The sequence below is a fragment of the Nymphalis io genome, chromosome 11 (assembly GCF_905147045.1).
Source record: "Nymphalis io chromosome 11, ilAglIoxx1.1, whole genome shotgun sequence".
Taxonomy (NCBI): domain Eukaryota; kingdom Metazoa; phylum Arthropoda; class Insecta; order Lepidoptera; family Nymphalidae; genus Nymphalis; species Nymphalis io.
The window spans coordinates 11,620,554-11,633,459 of NC_065898.1; the positions used below are offsets into that span (position 1 = coordinate 11,620,554).

Consider the following 12,906-nt stretch of genomic DNA (forward strand, 5'->3'; position numbering starts at 1 on the left):
AATAAAACTTTTTAAATAATTTATTCCCTCTATTTACATTTGCTTTTATCTAATATTTACTATCTACAATGAGAATTTAAATACAGTCCGACACAATAACAAACGCTCACTTTAATAACACATCAAAATAGGTACGTACGAAATTTGAACAAAGCTTTAAATTTGAGCGACATTAATGCTACCGACTGTACTTTTAACACAGCGTTCCCCGCAGGAGAGCTATCATAATAGACATGACAACACTTTTAAAAAAATTATACAATTCTGAAAGTGTTTTGTTTTTTAATATTCAGGTGATTATAGTCAAAGCGTACAGATAACATTAAAATTTAACTTAAGGCTTTTTTTTTAATTTTTTAAGGCAAAATACTGAAAACACAAAATGTATTCGTTTTTATAAATCTATGTTCTGTGGTATCATTTATTGAAGCCATTTTCTACTCAGGATAATAACTTATATCACTAAATACAAAAATTAAAATATTTTTCTAATATCGAATGATATTTACTTTATTTGACAATAATTTACACAAATGTTTAATTAATTATTTGATCTCTTTTAATCCAAATAAACTTAACATCGAAAAAGTATTAAATTTTACTGATCAGATTTTGATGTAGTTTTAAAATCATAAATTATAAAACTATACACGCTTCGTTAAATATATACTTATTACGTTAACGGGAATATCAAATACGGTAACGCAATCGATTGAACTGTTGATTTTTAAATTGAAACAGAATTTCAATTCAAACATACATTAATCGAGTTTGTAAAACGAATTCCATAACGCCAAACATATATAAATTAATTTCAAAGTATACACATCAGAAGCATAAATAATGTTATCGTATATTTAAAACCTCACATACTTTCAACATATACCCACAATTGTAATTGTGTCTCCTTCAAACATGCAAAAAGCTTAAAAAATATTTTTAATCTACATTCGGTATTATAAAAAAAAAACAAACTTATTTATTGCATCAATCGTGCGCACAACCAAAATTTGGAAGCATTAAATTACAAGTGACACAAGCGTTTTACTTACTCACAACCCACACTTATATACGTACAGGATTTCGCTTTAAGTAACGATAAAAATGCTTGTTTAGGAATAATTTTCTTTTAATTCGAATTAAACGTCACACTGACATGAATAGTGCTATGTTGCATAATAATAATAAAAAAAACAAATTATTCCGTAATAAAATAAGAAATATAAATAATTGATATGATAAATATACTTTACTTTGTAATTTTATGTTTAGTATCCTGTCACTGTAATGATTAATTGCCTTACTTATAGATATTGTTTAATGGGTGTCAATATTGATTTAACATTCAAAAGAAGTAGACACAGTGTTTATTATCTAAATATTTAAAGATAAAGCCATGTTTTATAGTGGCAAAAATATTATATTATTAGTAATTTCAGTGAAGAATCAGACAGAAATATATGTAATATATAGAGTGACTTTACAATATAAAAAAAATATTGCACGATTTATGTTATTGTTAATATATATATATAAGTTATCAAATTAAATTATTCCGATGTTAAATTTAGAAATTAAGTTTATAAAAAGTAAAAATTTGACGACTGAAATACCGAAAAAGAAATACCACACACATAGATAACAAAAAAAAACTCCCGCCTTTTTCAACGTCAGTATGACATAATTATAACCTAAAAACGTAACTCATGTAAAACATTTGTAAAGAATAACACAGCCTGTACCTAAATATTAACATGCCTAACATATATATAAACACTCATATAACTAAATACCTAAACTAGGTATGTAGTCACAGAGGTTTTAACAAAGGACCTGGTCTACATTTAATAAAACACTTTTGAATAATAGCGCAGTAACGAAAGTTTGTTAATTAAAGATATGGTTGAAGACAAATTCGAAAGCAGTGGCATGTTTTTTTTTTTTTTAAATTTAATCTACAATGTTAACAGTTTAATCTGTGGTATAATTTATATAACATATGTCTGTTCACTCGCATAAGTGAAACTTCTACTCGTATGGGTAACACTTTAGCTGCTAAGAGATTTCACTTCTGCTCTGTGTACTAAGTCATAAACACTTGTCTATTATAAAACTTTATTTTTTTTTTGTTAAATGCTCTAAACAATTTTCATTTGTAACAATTATCTTTAATATTTCGGACATAATACATAATTTCAAATATACATATAATAATATTTAACTATGAACTCTTCGCCAATAGATTATCTACAAAATATTAACATTCGTAAATAATGTTCTGATTTCATTATACCTTTTAAAATATTCATTAAAACATAACACTGCATCTCATAGATGTAATTGTACCAGTTTTATATTTCTTAATAAAAATTGAAAGCACTTTAAATTTGTATCAAAATGTATCCCACACATGAAAAATAATTAAATAATAGATAAACAATACATACATCAATATAATAAAGAAAATAAATTTCGACCACAGATAAAAAAGTAAATTCTAGATAAGAACAACATATTCAATCAATTAGATTAAAGAACACAGATTACTAAAAATATGTTAATTAAATAAATAAGTGTAATCCAATTTAAAACAATAGTTGAAAAGTACTAATAACCTATAAGTATATATAAGATAACAATACTTACAAGGATATTTTATAAGAAAACAATGAAATACGAATGAAATAATATCAGTTTGGGACAAAAATAACTACCTGTTTATCTAGTTTACATATTGTAATATCTTTGGGGCATAAATGAGGAAAAGACCAATGTTTGTGTATAATATCCAATATTTGGATTATATAATACTTTAAGTTAGTTATAAGCCGAGTCTGCTGCATTAAAAATCTAAAAAAATAGGTAAGAAATACACTGTGGTCGCCTGCGACTTTCTTACAAAATATTACCAAATTTTATTACATAGCTATTCATTTAGCTAAAATGAGTTATTCTAAATAATTTTAAAAACTTGGACAGCTAAAAACCACAGACTCAAATATCTGAAAACATTTGAAAAGTGAATGTTTCCCCCATATAACTCGGCCTTGCGAATACGACAAGTATTCAAAAATTTAATAACGATTTTAAGACAAAATATTATACAAAACTTAAATTATTTTAGTCCAAATTCATTTAATTATGGAATCTCGTAAAACTTTCAATCGTAATTGAAATTTCTGTTTTTATAAGAGAGAAGACCCAAGTTGTTGGAACAAGTTTCACATAATCAATCGAAATGTCGAATAATGTCACCTTATACATTAATTAGGTACTTCAAACATGTTAAGTCTAATCACTGTTGAAGCCATAATAACTTTGGACGAATTAATGTTAACATCGAGACAAAATAACGTAAATCGTATGTATTTACCGAAACAAGTTAAAAATATATAGAAAAAAATGTATTAATTTGTTCAATTTAGGGGACAAAATGTAATGACTACAAAATTTATTTCTGAACTATAAATGATTCTGTTAATATGAGTACATAACAAAATTTTTAAGTTAAACTTTAGTACTCATTTAAAACTTAATGACATGAAAAATACGAGGCAGGACCAAAAACGTATCCCTATTTTTTTTTGACTAAAACGCTAAAATGTTCCGATGCTGACCTTCGGCATCGGCATCGTCGATCCTATAGTCTATGGTAGTGTCTATGGACAGGACATCTGCCAACGCAGTGGTTAGTCCAGCTCGATGCGCATGTTGGGTGCGAGCGTGCCGCACTGTATCTTGGATTCTTTGAGTTTGCCGAGAGCGAGTCGCAAATCCTCCATGGTTATGGGTCGTACAGCGTCCACGTAATCGTCGTCGGAGTCGGAGCCGCTGGACTTGTTCTGTTTACACTGGAACAGATGTCATGGTGCTGTGACACTTGGAATTGTAATAACATATTCAAATGTAGATCTGTGTGGAATCTTCGAGATGTAATTCTGTTAAGAGAATCTTCTTTCGAGCACTACTTACTTCTTTTCCTCCAATATTTAAAAATGGAATGTAAAATATCGATCGACATTTTATATATAGAAGACAATTCTTCATAGTAACTTTCTTACAATTTGATACATAAACATATACGGGTAAAGCTTGCGAGTGCTCACCTGCTGCTCCCTCGCCAGTTCGTCCCTCGCGAGGTCGCGCACGCGGTACACGGCCGCCTGGCGACACAGCTCGTGGAGGTCGGAGCCGGAGAACCCGTCCGTGGCCGCGCCCAGCCGAGCGAAGTCGATCTGAGGAACGACCGAAATATATAATAGGAAGCATGCGCCGCGACCAATTAACGGAGTCACGCACGCACGCGACCCATCATGTCACAGGGAGCCGCGCACGCACGCGGCCCGACGTGTCGCCGAGTGCACGTACGTCGGAGGCGGTGGGCTCGGCGCGCAGGATGAGCTGCAGGATGCGCTCGCGCTGCGCGGCGCCGGGCATGGGCACGTGGAACGTGGCGGGCATGCGGCGCTGGATGGCGCGGTCCAGGTCCTGCGGACGGTTCGTCGCTCCTGGGGGTCAGAACGACAACTATTAATACTTCAGTTCTCATCGTTTTTTACCAACTATGGAAATGTTTTTCATATTATAAATGGATTTAAGACCTACAGGTTTAGAAAAATGCTATATTACGTATTGCAATTCAGATGCAATATTACGTCATATGTTTATATATTTACTAAAACAATTATTATTGTCACATAGGCTATTACATACCCCCGTACATAAAAACTCATAATATCTCACCCATGATGATGACAGTGCAGGTGGGGTCTGTGATGAGTCCGTCCCAAAGCGACATGAACTGCGTCTTCATCATGGCGGTCGCCTCGTGGTCGTGTTGCGTGCGCGTGCGCAGGAACGACTCAATCTCATCTACATTCAAACAGACACAAGTTATTTTCTAACCCTATTTGATATCATGAATAAATTTGTAATATTTGTACATTTAATTTAAAACTTACCAATGAATACGATGCATGGCTGCAACTTGACAGCTAAGCTAAAGACGGCAGCGGCAAGCTTCTGAGTTTCACCGTACCACTTGTCAGTCAACAGCGACACATCCAAATTGATGAAGCTCATGTTAGCCTCCTTGGCAGTTGCCTTTGCTATCAGTGTTTTACCGCAGCCTGGAAATTATACGATTTTTTTTTATTCTTATGAACAATACAGCAGAAATATTTATATTACATAATATAATTTGTATATAAGGTAGAACGAAATCCCCAAAATTTGTTATATATATAGAAAACACATTTGTGGCAAAACAATATACAGTAATAAGACAAGTTTATGTAAAATTTAACCTTGAAAAAAGGCGCTAAAAATATTTGCTTCCCACTAGGATTTATGCGTCTAGAGTGGTAGTGGTAGAGTACACTATGGTTAGGTATAATAACATACCAGGTGGTCCATGCAGCAAGACACCCTTAGGCGGCTGTGTGAGCCGGCTGTCAGCGAAGAGTTCCCGTTTCTGTATAGGCAGGATGACAGTCTCTCTCAACTCATTGATTAAATGATCTAGACCAGCAATATCCTTCCAGTTGACCTGAAATTTAAGAAAAACATATTTAAATAGTTGATTTCGCAGAGTTGTTGAACATGTGAATCCTAATCCTAAATTCGGTTAATTGTAGTAATTCGAGTGAGAGTTCAAACCCCGTTAAGCATTACTATGTACTTTATTTGCTACATATACCTAATAATACCTTGTGACCAGCCAACAGAAGACCAGCCTAACAGAACTAGCAGTTAAAGAAAATTTTAAGGCTGTTGTTGTTACTTTACTTTTTGCTACATATAAATACAGCTATTCAAGACTATACGGTTGCAGTATAAGATGTATTATACCTAGCCTAACCTTGGCTGTTTGCAAAATCATCAAGATTAAAAAAGCCGATTGTAATGAAATGTAACATAGAAGCAGCCTGGGACTTAGATAAGGATATAAGCATAACATTTTTTTTTATGTAAAAGTGGGCAAACGAGCACGAGGCTCATCTGATATAAAGTGACTACCACCGCCCATGGAAACCTGGAACACCCGAGGGCTTTCAGGTGTCCATGTTAGTTACGGTGTTTGCGGGAATAGCAAATAATTATATATTTTGATAACTTTTCGACTCAGTTACTGAGACGTGGTTAAGAAGACAAAACAGGTTTGAAATATTACAAAATTATAATGAGATTCTTTAATCGCATCGAGATAACCCGAATTTTCAGAGATTTTTTCCAATTTATCTAATCAGCTTTTGGACTTGATCGTTTAAGTGCATCATACCTATATGAGATTTTTTTTTTAAATAGAATAATTTAAATATAAGCAATGACGTTGCCTTTTCATTTTACGCTATTTATTCTGTCTAGACTGTTTACCTAAAAATAGGCACTTATTGGACGTATTAAATTTCTGGCATATTACCAATTTTGAAACAAAGCTATCTCATTTGAGTGTAGATGAATATAAATAAATGAATACATTGCCGTAACAATAGTTAAATTTATCTAAACTTATTGGCGTGTTTATGAATTAATATATTGGGATTGTAATTTCAAGCAATAATAATATAATAATATCCTGGGACATTTTTCACACACTGCCATCTGATTCCAAATTAAGCTTGTACAGAGCTTGTGCTACGGAAACCAGACAACTGATATACTACATATACTATTTTTCTTTTGTAAATACATACTTATATAGATAATTACACCCAGACTCGGGACAAACAGATATGTTCATGCACACAAATATGCACTGTTCTGGGTGGGAATCGAACCCACAACCTTCGGCGTGAAAGGCAAGCATCCACCAACCACGCCAACCGGCTCGTCAATATGATTTCGTTTTGGCGAGTAAGCTAAGCCGTCGTTGATTATTATTGTAATGAGCAGGTGAGTGCAGTTATAGAAAGGTAATTTTAACTTGAGTAATAGATACTTTGTAAGGGCCAGTTCGTAGTTTCTTAATAAATATTTGTATGTTTGTTTGCATTTCTAAACTATTCATCCAATTGTAATTAAATGTTGACAAGTTGTTCTGTATACACTGAGGCTTCTTGGCCTAAAAAACAATATTTTATTTTATTTTTGTCCTTCAATATTATGCCTTTTATGCAGACTCTATATCTTATAAATATTTTTTTATTTGTTTTTGGAACATAGGACCAACCGAAACGAGCCTGTTTGAAACTCAATAGCTACTCTTTTTCATTAATGATTTATACATGTGATTAAAATCTGAATACATCACATGATCACATGTAAATGCTCAATAATTAAAAAAAATTATTAAGCAAGTCATGTACTTATCTAAAATTTATAATACATTTGAAGCAGATGGTTTAAATCAAGGAGATATATATAGTAACCTAGAGCCGTTGTATAAAATTACGTAATTTCGAATTAATTTAAACCAGGGTACCATAAATGGAGGTGGAGATATTACTGTAATCGCTATATATTTCTGAATTCATTGTTAGTTGATTTCTTAATTATAATTAATAATAGAGGATATAAGGAGAGCAGGCCTTAGCCCAGCAGTGGGACATTAACAGGCTGTTACGAAGTAATAATTATTGTTTATCATAAATATATACAAAACTAAAGTAGTAACAGCAGTATTCCTGAAATACACTTAATTCAAACTAAATTCTTCTTTAAATAATTAAGTTAACTTCAATAAATAAAAGTTAATTTCTAGTTATGAATCATAAGCATAATTGCTCCAAAGAAAAAGTGTAATTAATAACTATTTATCACAAGTAAAAATCCAAGCAACAAATTTGTATGTTTATTTTACTGGATTGTGCCGATTTTTTTTCACAGGTGACTTTTACTAATAAGCAAGAATAACAATATTTTTTTACATAAGCAGTATTTTAAAGAAAAATCTTGAAACAATGCACATTAATATCATTAATGATATGATGAGAACACTGTTATTATACTTTTAAATAATAAACATTACATAATTAGTGTAAATAAATAACATAAATAACATTGCATGTTTTATAAAAGAAATATACATTTCATTGTAAGTGTGCAGTAATAGCCGAGATGGCCTAGTGGTTAGAACACGTAAATCTTAACCGACGATCGTGGGTTCAAACCCGGGCAAGCACCACTGAATTGTCATGTGCTTAATTTGTGTTTATAATTCATCTCGTGCTTGACGGTGAAGGAAAACATCGTGAGGAAACCTGCATGAGTCTGATTTCATTGAAATTCTGCCACATGTGTATTCTACCAACCCGCATTGGAGCAGCGTGTTGTAATAAGCTCCAAACCTTCTATTCAAAAGGGAGAGGAGGCCTTAGCCTAGCAGTGGGACATTAACAGGCTGTTACTACTAGTGCAGTAATTAACTTTCATATTACTATTTTCATTAGATTAAAAGGACCCTTTCTGAATGATTGATATTCTAATTTGTGTGAAATTAGATTTTGCTTTGACAGACTTAAAAGAGTTAAAATCATCTGTCAATATAAATTATCTGATACTTCAAAGTGGAAAAACTAGTAATAAGCTACCGTATGAGATTTTATAATAAACAAGAAAATAGATTATGTAACATTTTAAAATCCAAAATTAGCCAACTTATATTGCTACTTACACTAATTTCCTCCGGCACAACAAGCTGTGACGCAATTATCATTTCATGATCAGTGAGTTTGTCCAGCACCAGTGAGTGCCTCCCTCCAAGGCCGGCTCTGGAAGATATCCTTAACACATAAAAGCTCTATAATAATAATAATATAATATCCTAGGACATTTTTCACATACGGCCATCTGCTCCCAAATTAAGCTTGTACAGAGCTTATGCTATGGAAACCAGACAACTGATATACTACATATACTATTTTTCTTTTGTAAATACATACTTATATAGATAATTACAACCAGACTCAGGACAAACAGATATGTTCATGCACACAAATATCTGTCCTGGGTGAGAATCGAACCCACAACCTTCGGCGTGAAAGGCAAGCATCCACCAACCACGCCAACCGGCTCGTCAAATACAGCACCTATTTATTTTATTTTTTTCCATAAATTGGAATAAACTAGGAATGGATTGAAATTTGTCAGTGCCGTCAGTTAGTATTTATCAGTAATTACACTTTATTTTCATATGAAATATAATACATTTAAATATAATAGCAGTAATTTATCCAGAAGTAATATTAAGAATAAAATTAATCAATTTTAATTTTTCAAGTTTATTTTATTTTATAATTGATAGGCAGATGGGCAATTGGGCTACCTTACGGTAAGTGGTCACCACCACCCATTGATAGTTAAATTCTAAGGTGGTTGAGTGTTTTTATGTACATTTTTACAATTGAACACAAGAACACTTCTATCATGTGAATAGAATTAGTTGCACAGTTCTTTCTGGATTTAATAACATAGCATAGAAACACAAAATAGCTCAATAACATAGTTCATTATTTTCTTTGTAATGACTAAACTATTTGTCACACGTACTGGTAATTAAACGATTTGACGAGTGCAACAATTAAATTAATAGTCATATATACCTTTATGTGATATATATCTTACTGATGTAATTCTCATATAAAAGTTTATAACAATGAAAAAATGTAGTTTAGTTAATAAATTGTAGTAAATGATGTAAATGAATTACTAAAAGATTTCAATAAGTATAATGGTATGAAGAGACAATGTTTTTTTTTTAAATTGAAGTGGAGGTTGTATTGTGCACTTGTTTCAAAAATCAATACATACTTGCGTAACTGTTCCCGTGCTCTTTCCTCAGCCTTCTTTCGACTCTTAGACGTTGGATCAATTTGGTTTACAAGCCATTTTATAGAGAAATAAGTCACAGCTGATACAAAAGCAACGCGTATTGCCATTTGGAACACATCGTTCCTCGTAAACGCTGAACCTTCCACCATCATGCCTTGTGAATATTAGCAATGTTACCAAGATTCTAACACAATGCTGATGTTCTAATAGCTATGCTATTCAGTTTTAACGCAACAATCAAAATGAGATTATGAATTTTAGCAGTTTCTTGTACCGAGCACTAGGTGAATTTCATGTCACTCTTGTACTTCATTATTCATAGACTTTATAATTTTTTTTTTCATTAGTGTTGTGTGGAAAATTTCTAATACTTGTAATTTAATTTGTTGTATATATTATTTTATATATCATTATCGATGTTAATTTATAAGTTATAACGTTAAATAAAATACATTCAAAATATAAAAAATCGAAAAACAAAATATATGTCGGGTATTTGATTGTTATACTAAATAGATTCAGTAGCAGTATCCTAAGCCCGTGTAAAATGTAAATCATCATCCATTCATATAAAATGTATTAAAATTCTATAATAATTAAGATTTTTATTATTCAACACACAAATCATGATTATATACATTAATTATTGTATAATATATTTAAAATTATAATATTATTTCACTCCCTACTCAACTCACGAGGATTTGACTTAAGATATCATTTACAAAATCATTTAAAAAATTAAATTTTAAGTTTTTGTTGTCTTTGATTTAAATGATGAAGCTAATCGATAACTAGCACCACTACATTTAATGTCAAAGTCGGTGTTATTTGACGGAAAAGTCAAGGTAACGTCATTTTCATGTGTTAATGTGTTATAAACCACAACAAATTTAACCTCTTATAATAACGCAAAGAACTAAATAAAACGCATAAACCATTAAAATGAAGAAAGCAAAGCAAAATAGGCCAAAGTTTACAAATACGCGAAAAGTTCTCCGTAAAGAAAAAAGGAAACAAAAGAAAATTCACCGAAAAGAGCATTATTTGAAAAACAAAAATGAGCCAAATATTAAAACTAGTGTTGGAAAATTTGTTAAACGCCCAGTTGATAATTCAGAACAGAAAAATGATGCTAAAGTAAGCATATATTATTTTTTATTTTATGTTCATAGGTCTACAAAACAAAATGACAATCAAAAAATTCAAATGATTACATTTCTCCTGATGTAGACACGACATGCGCTTTTTATTAAGAGCATAAAAACCGTCTAATCTGTGATAGCAACAAATACCTAAGCTAATAAGTTTTTTTAATAGCTAAACAATTTAAACTATCGAAACAATTTTTGTAAACTTTTTTCAATGAGGATATAGAACTGTCGGTAAAAATATTATAATTAAAACGAATACTTTTACAAGAGAAACACATGCGGTATAAAGGCGAGTGGCTAAGTACATTTGTTCTAGAGGTAGGAAGACAAAAGGTCATACAATATCGCATGCAACTATTTGGACGAGGAATGGAAAAGTGTATGCATTGCAGGATATCGGACAAGTCAATAAGCCCATGAATTAGCTTGTATAGAAAGATGATATCATTTATTTTCCTTCAAGTGTAAAGTGAGCTCCCTCGGTAAAAATTCAGTCTCTGTGCATACGATTCAACTTTAGACATTATTACCGGTGTAAGAAAGGTGATATAAAAATCTCTCTTGAACACATTCAAGTCTATTTATGTGAACCTGATAGCAAGGGCTCCACACTACACTGCAATACTCCAGGATATTTCAAACTAAGGTATTAAATAGACGAATAGAAACACTCGGTTGCTTAAATATTTTTAAGTGTCTATTAATAAATCCAGATAGTTTTGACGCTTTTTTTATTATACGATCTAGATGTAAAAAGCCTAAAGCTTAGTGAACTATCAAGTATAACACCAAGATCATATATTATTTGTTCATACAATTTAATAGTTGTTTTGTTTGATCAATATATAAACAGTAACTCTTATATTTTTATTAAATTTCTATAGGTAAAGTGTAAATGGTGGTAGGGCTTTGTGCAAGCTCGTCTGCGTAGGTACCACCCACTCATCAGATATTCTACTGCAAAACAGCAATACTTGATATTGTTGTGTTCCGGTTTGAAGGGTGAGTGAGCCAGTGTAATTACAGGCACAAAGGACATAAAATCTTAGCTCCCAAGGTTGGTGGCGCATTGGCTATAAGCGATAGTTGACATTTCTTACAATGCCAATGTCTAAGGGCGTTTGGTGACCACTTACCATCAGGTGGCCTATATGCTCGTCCACCTTCCTATTCTATAAAAAAAAAAATGTTTTGCTCATTTTAAAAGAACCACTGTAAACAGTGTATAAAATGTTTAGTAATTAAATTAGCCACACTTATTTAATTTTTGAACAAGTTTATTTAGAAAAGTTTAGTAATTAATTCAATTAAAGATATTACAGCCAAAGAAACAGCCAACTGCTCAAGAGATAATGATAAGGCAGCTTGCAAAAGAGAAGAAGGAAACAGAGAAGCTCAAATCCCTAATGGATTCACAAAGAAAGCAAATCATGCTAAAAGCTAATGAGGAGGAAGATAAGATGATCAGAAAATTAGAGAAACAACTTGGACTGAACAAGTCAAAGAATAAAAATAATTATTTTACTGACGACGGACTTGACTGTATCCTTTTTATGTAATTATACATCAGTTTTTTTTCATATTTGTATGGAGCTGGAAACACTTAAACACAGTATAAATTTATTAACCAAAAAACTAAATGTGTTCTTATACTGTACAAAATTATATAAGCTTAAATATATCTCTTCTAGTCTTGCAATTAGTATTCATTGATGTTTGTACAGAATATGTAAATATAATTGTATATGATTTTTACATATAATTTTTTTAATTGGTAATAACTAATAAAAGTAACTACTGAGTTTCTTGTCGGTTCTTCTCACTACAATGTACATTTCAAACAGATGGTAGCTTTATATTAAAATGACGATTCAAAAGTGCTTGTGAGAACCTACTTGCATAAAGTTTATTTTGACTTTTAATATAAAAGCTGAATTTATAAATTTATGTTGTAATGTGAGTTGTGTATTTATTATTTAAT

General features: G+C 31.5%; 2 protein-coding genes across 3 annotated transcripts in view; one reads left to right on the forward strand and one right to left on the reverse strand.

Moving 5' to 3' along the window:
• Positions 1-12,906, forward strand: part of LOC126771726 (nucleolar MIF4G domain-containing protein 1 homolog) — a 40,139-nt gene that overhangs the window by 21,332 nt on the left and 5,901 nt on the right. The window contains exons 2-3 of one of the 2 annotated variants that reach the window (XM_050491775.1): positions 10,620-10,911; positions 12,248-12,467. In XM_050491775.1, the coding sequence (XP_050347732.1) occupies positions 10,717-10,911; positions 12,248-12,467 (415 nt within the window). In that variant the 5' untranslated portion in view covers positions 10,620-10,716. Of the gene's footprint in view, positions 1-10,619; positions 10,912-10,944; positions 11,572-12,247; positions 12,468-12,906 lie in introns of those variants that run through there. The other variant, XM_050491776.1, reaches the window with a different exon arrangement.
• LOC126771754 (outer mitochondrial transmembrane helix translocase-like) lies at positions 6-10,061 on the reverse strand. Its single transcript, XM_050491836.1, has 8 exons — positions 9,751-10,061; positions 8,615-8,723; positions 5,404-5,548; positions 4,962-5,129; positions 4,744-4,872; positions 4,369-4,508; positions 4,107-4,235; positions 6-3,851 (listed from the first exon to the last, which is right to left on the reverse strand). Exons 1-8 carry the CDS (start codon positions 9,921-9,923, stop codon positions 3,690-3,692), a joined length of 1,155 nt encoding a protein of 384 aa, XP_050347793.1. The 5' UTR covers positions 9,924-10,061; the 3' UTR covers positions 6-3,689.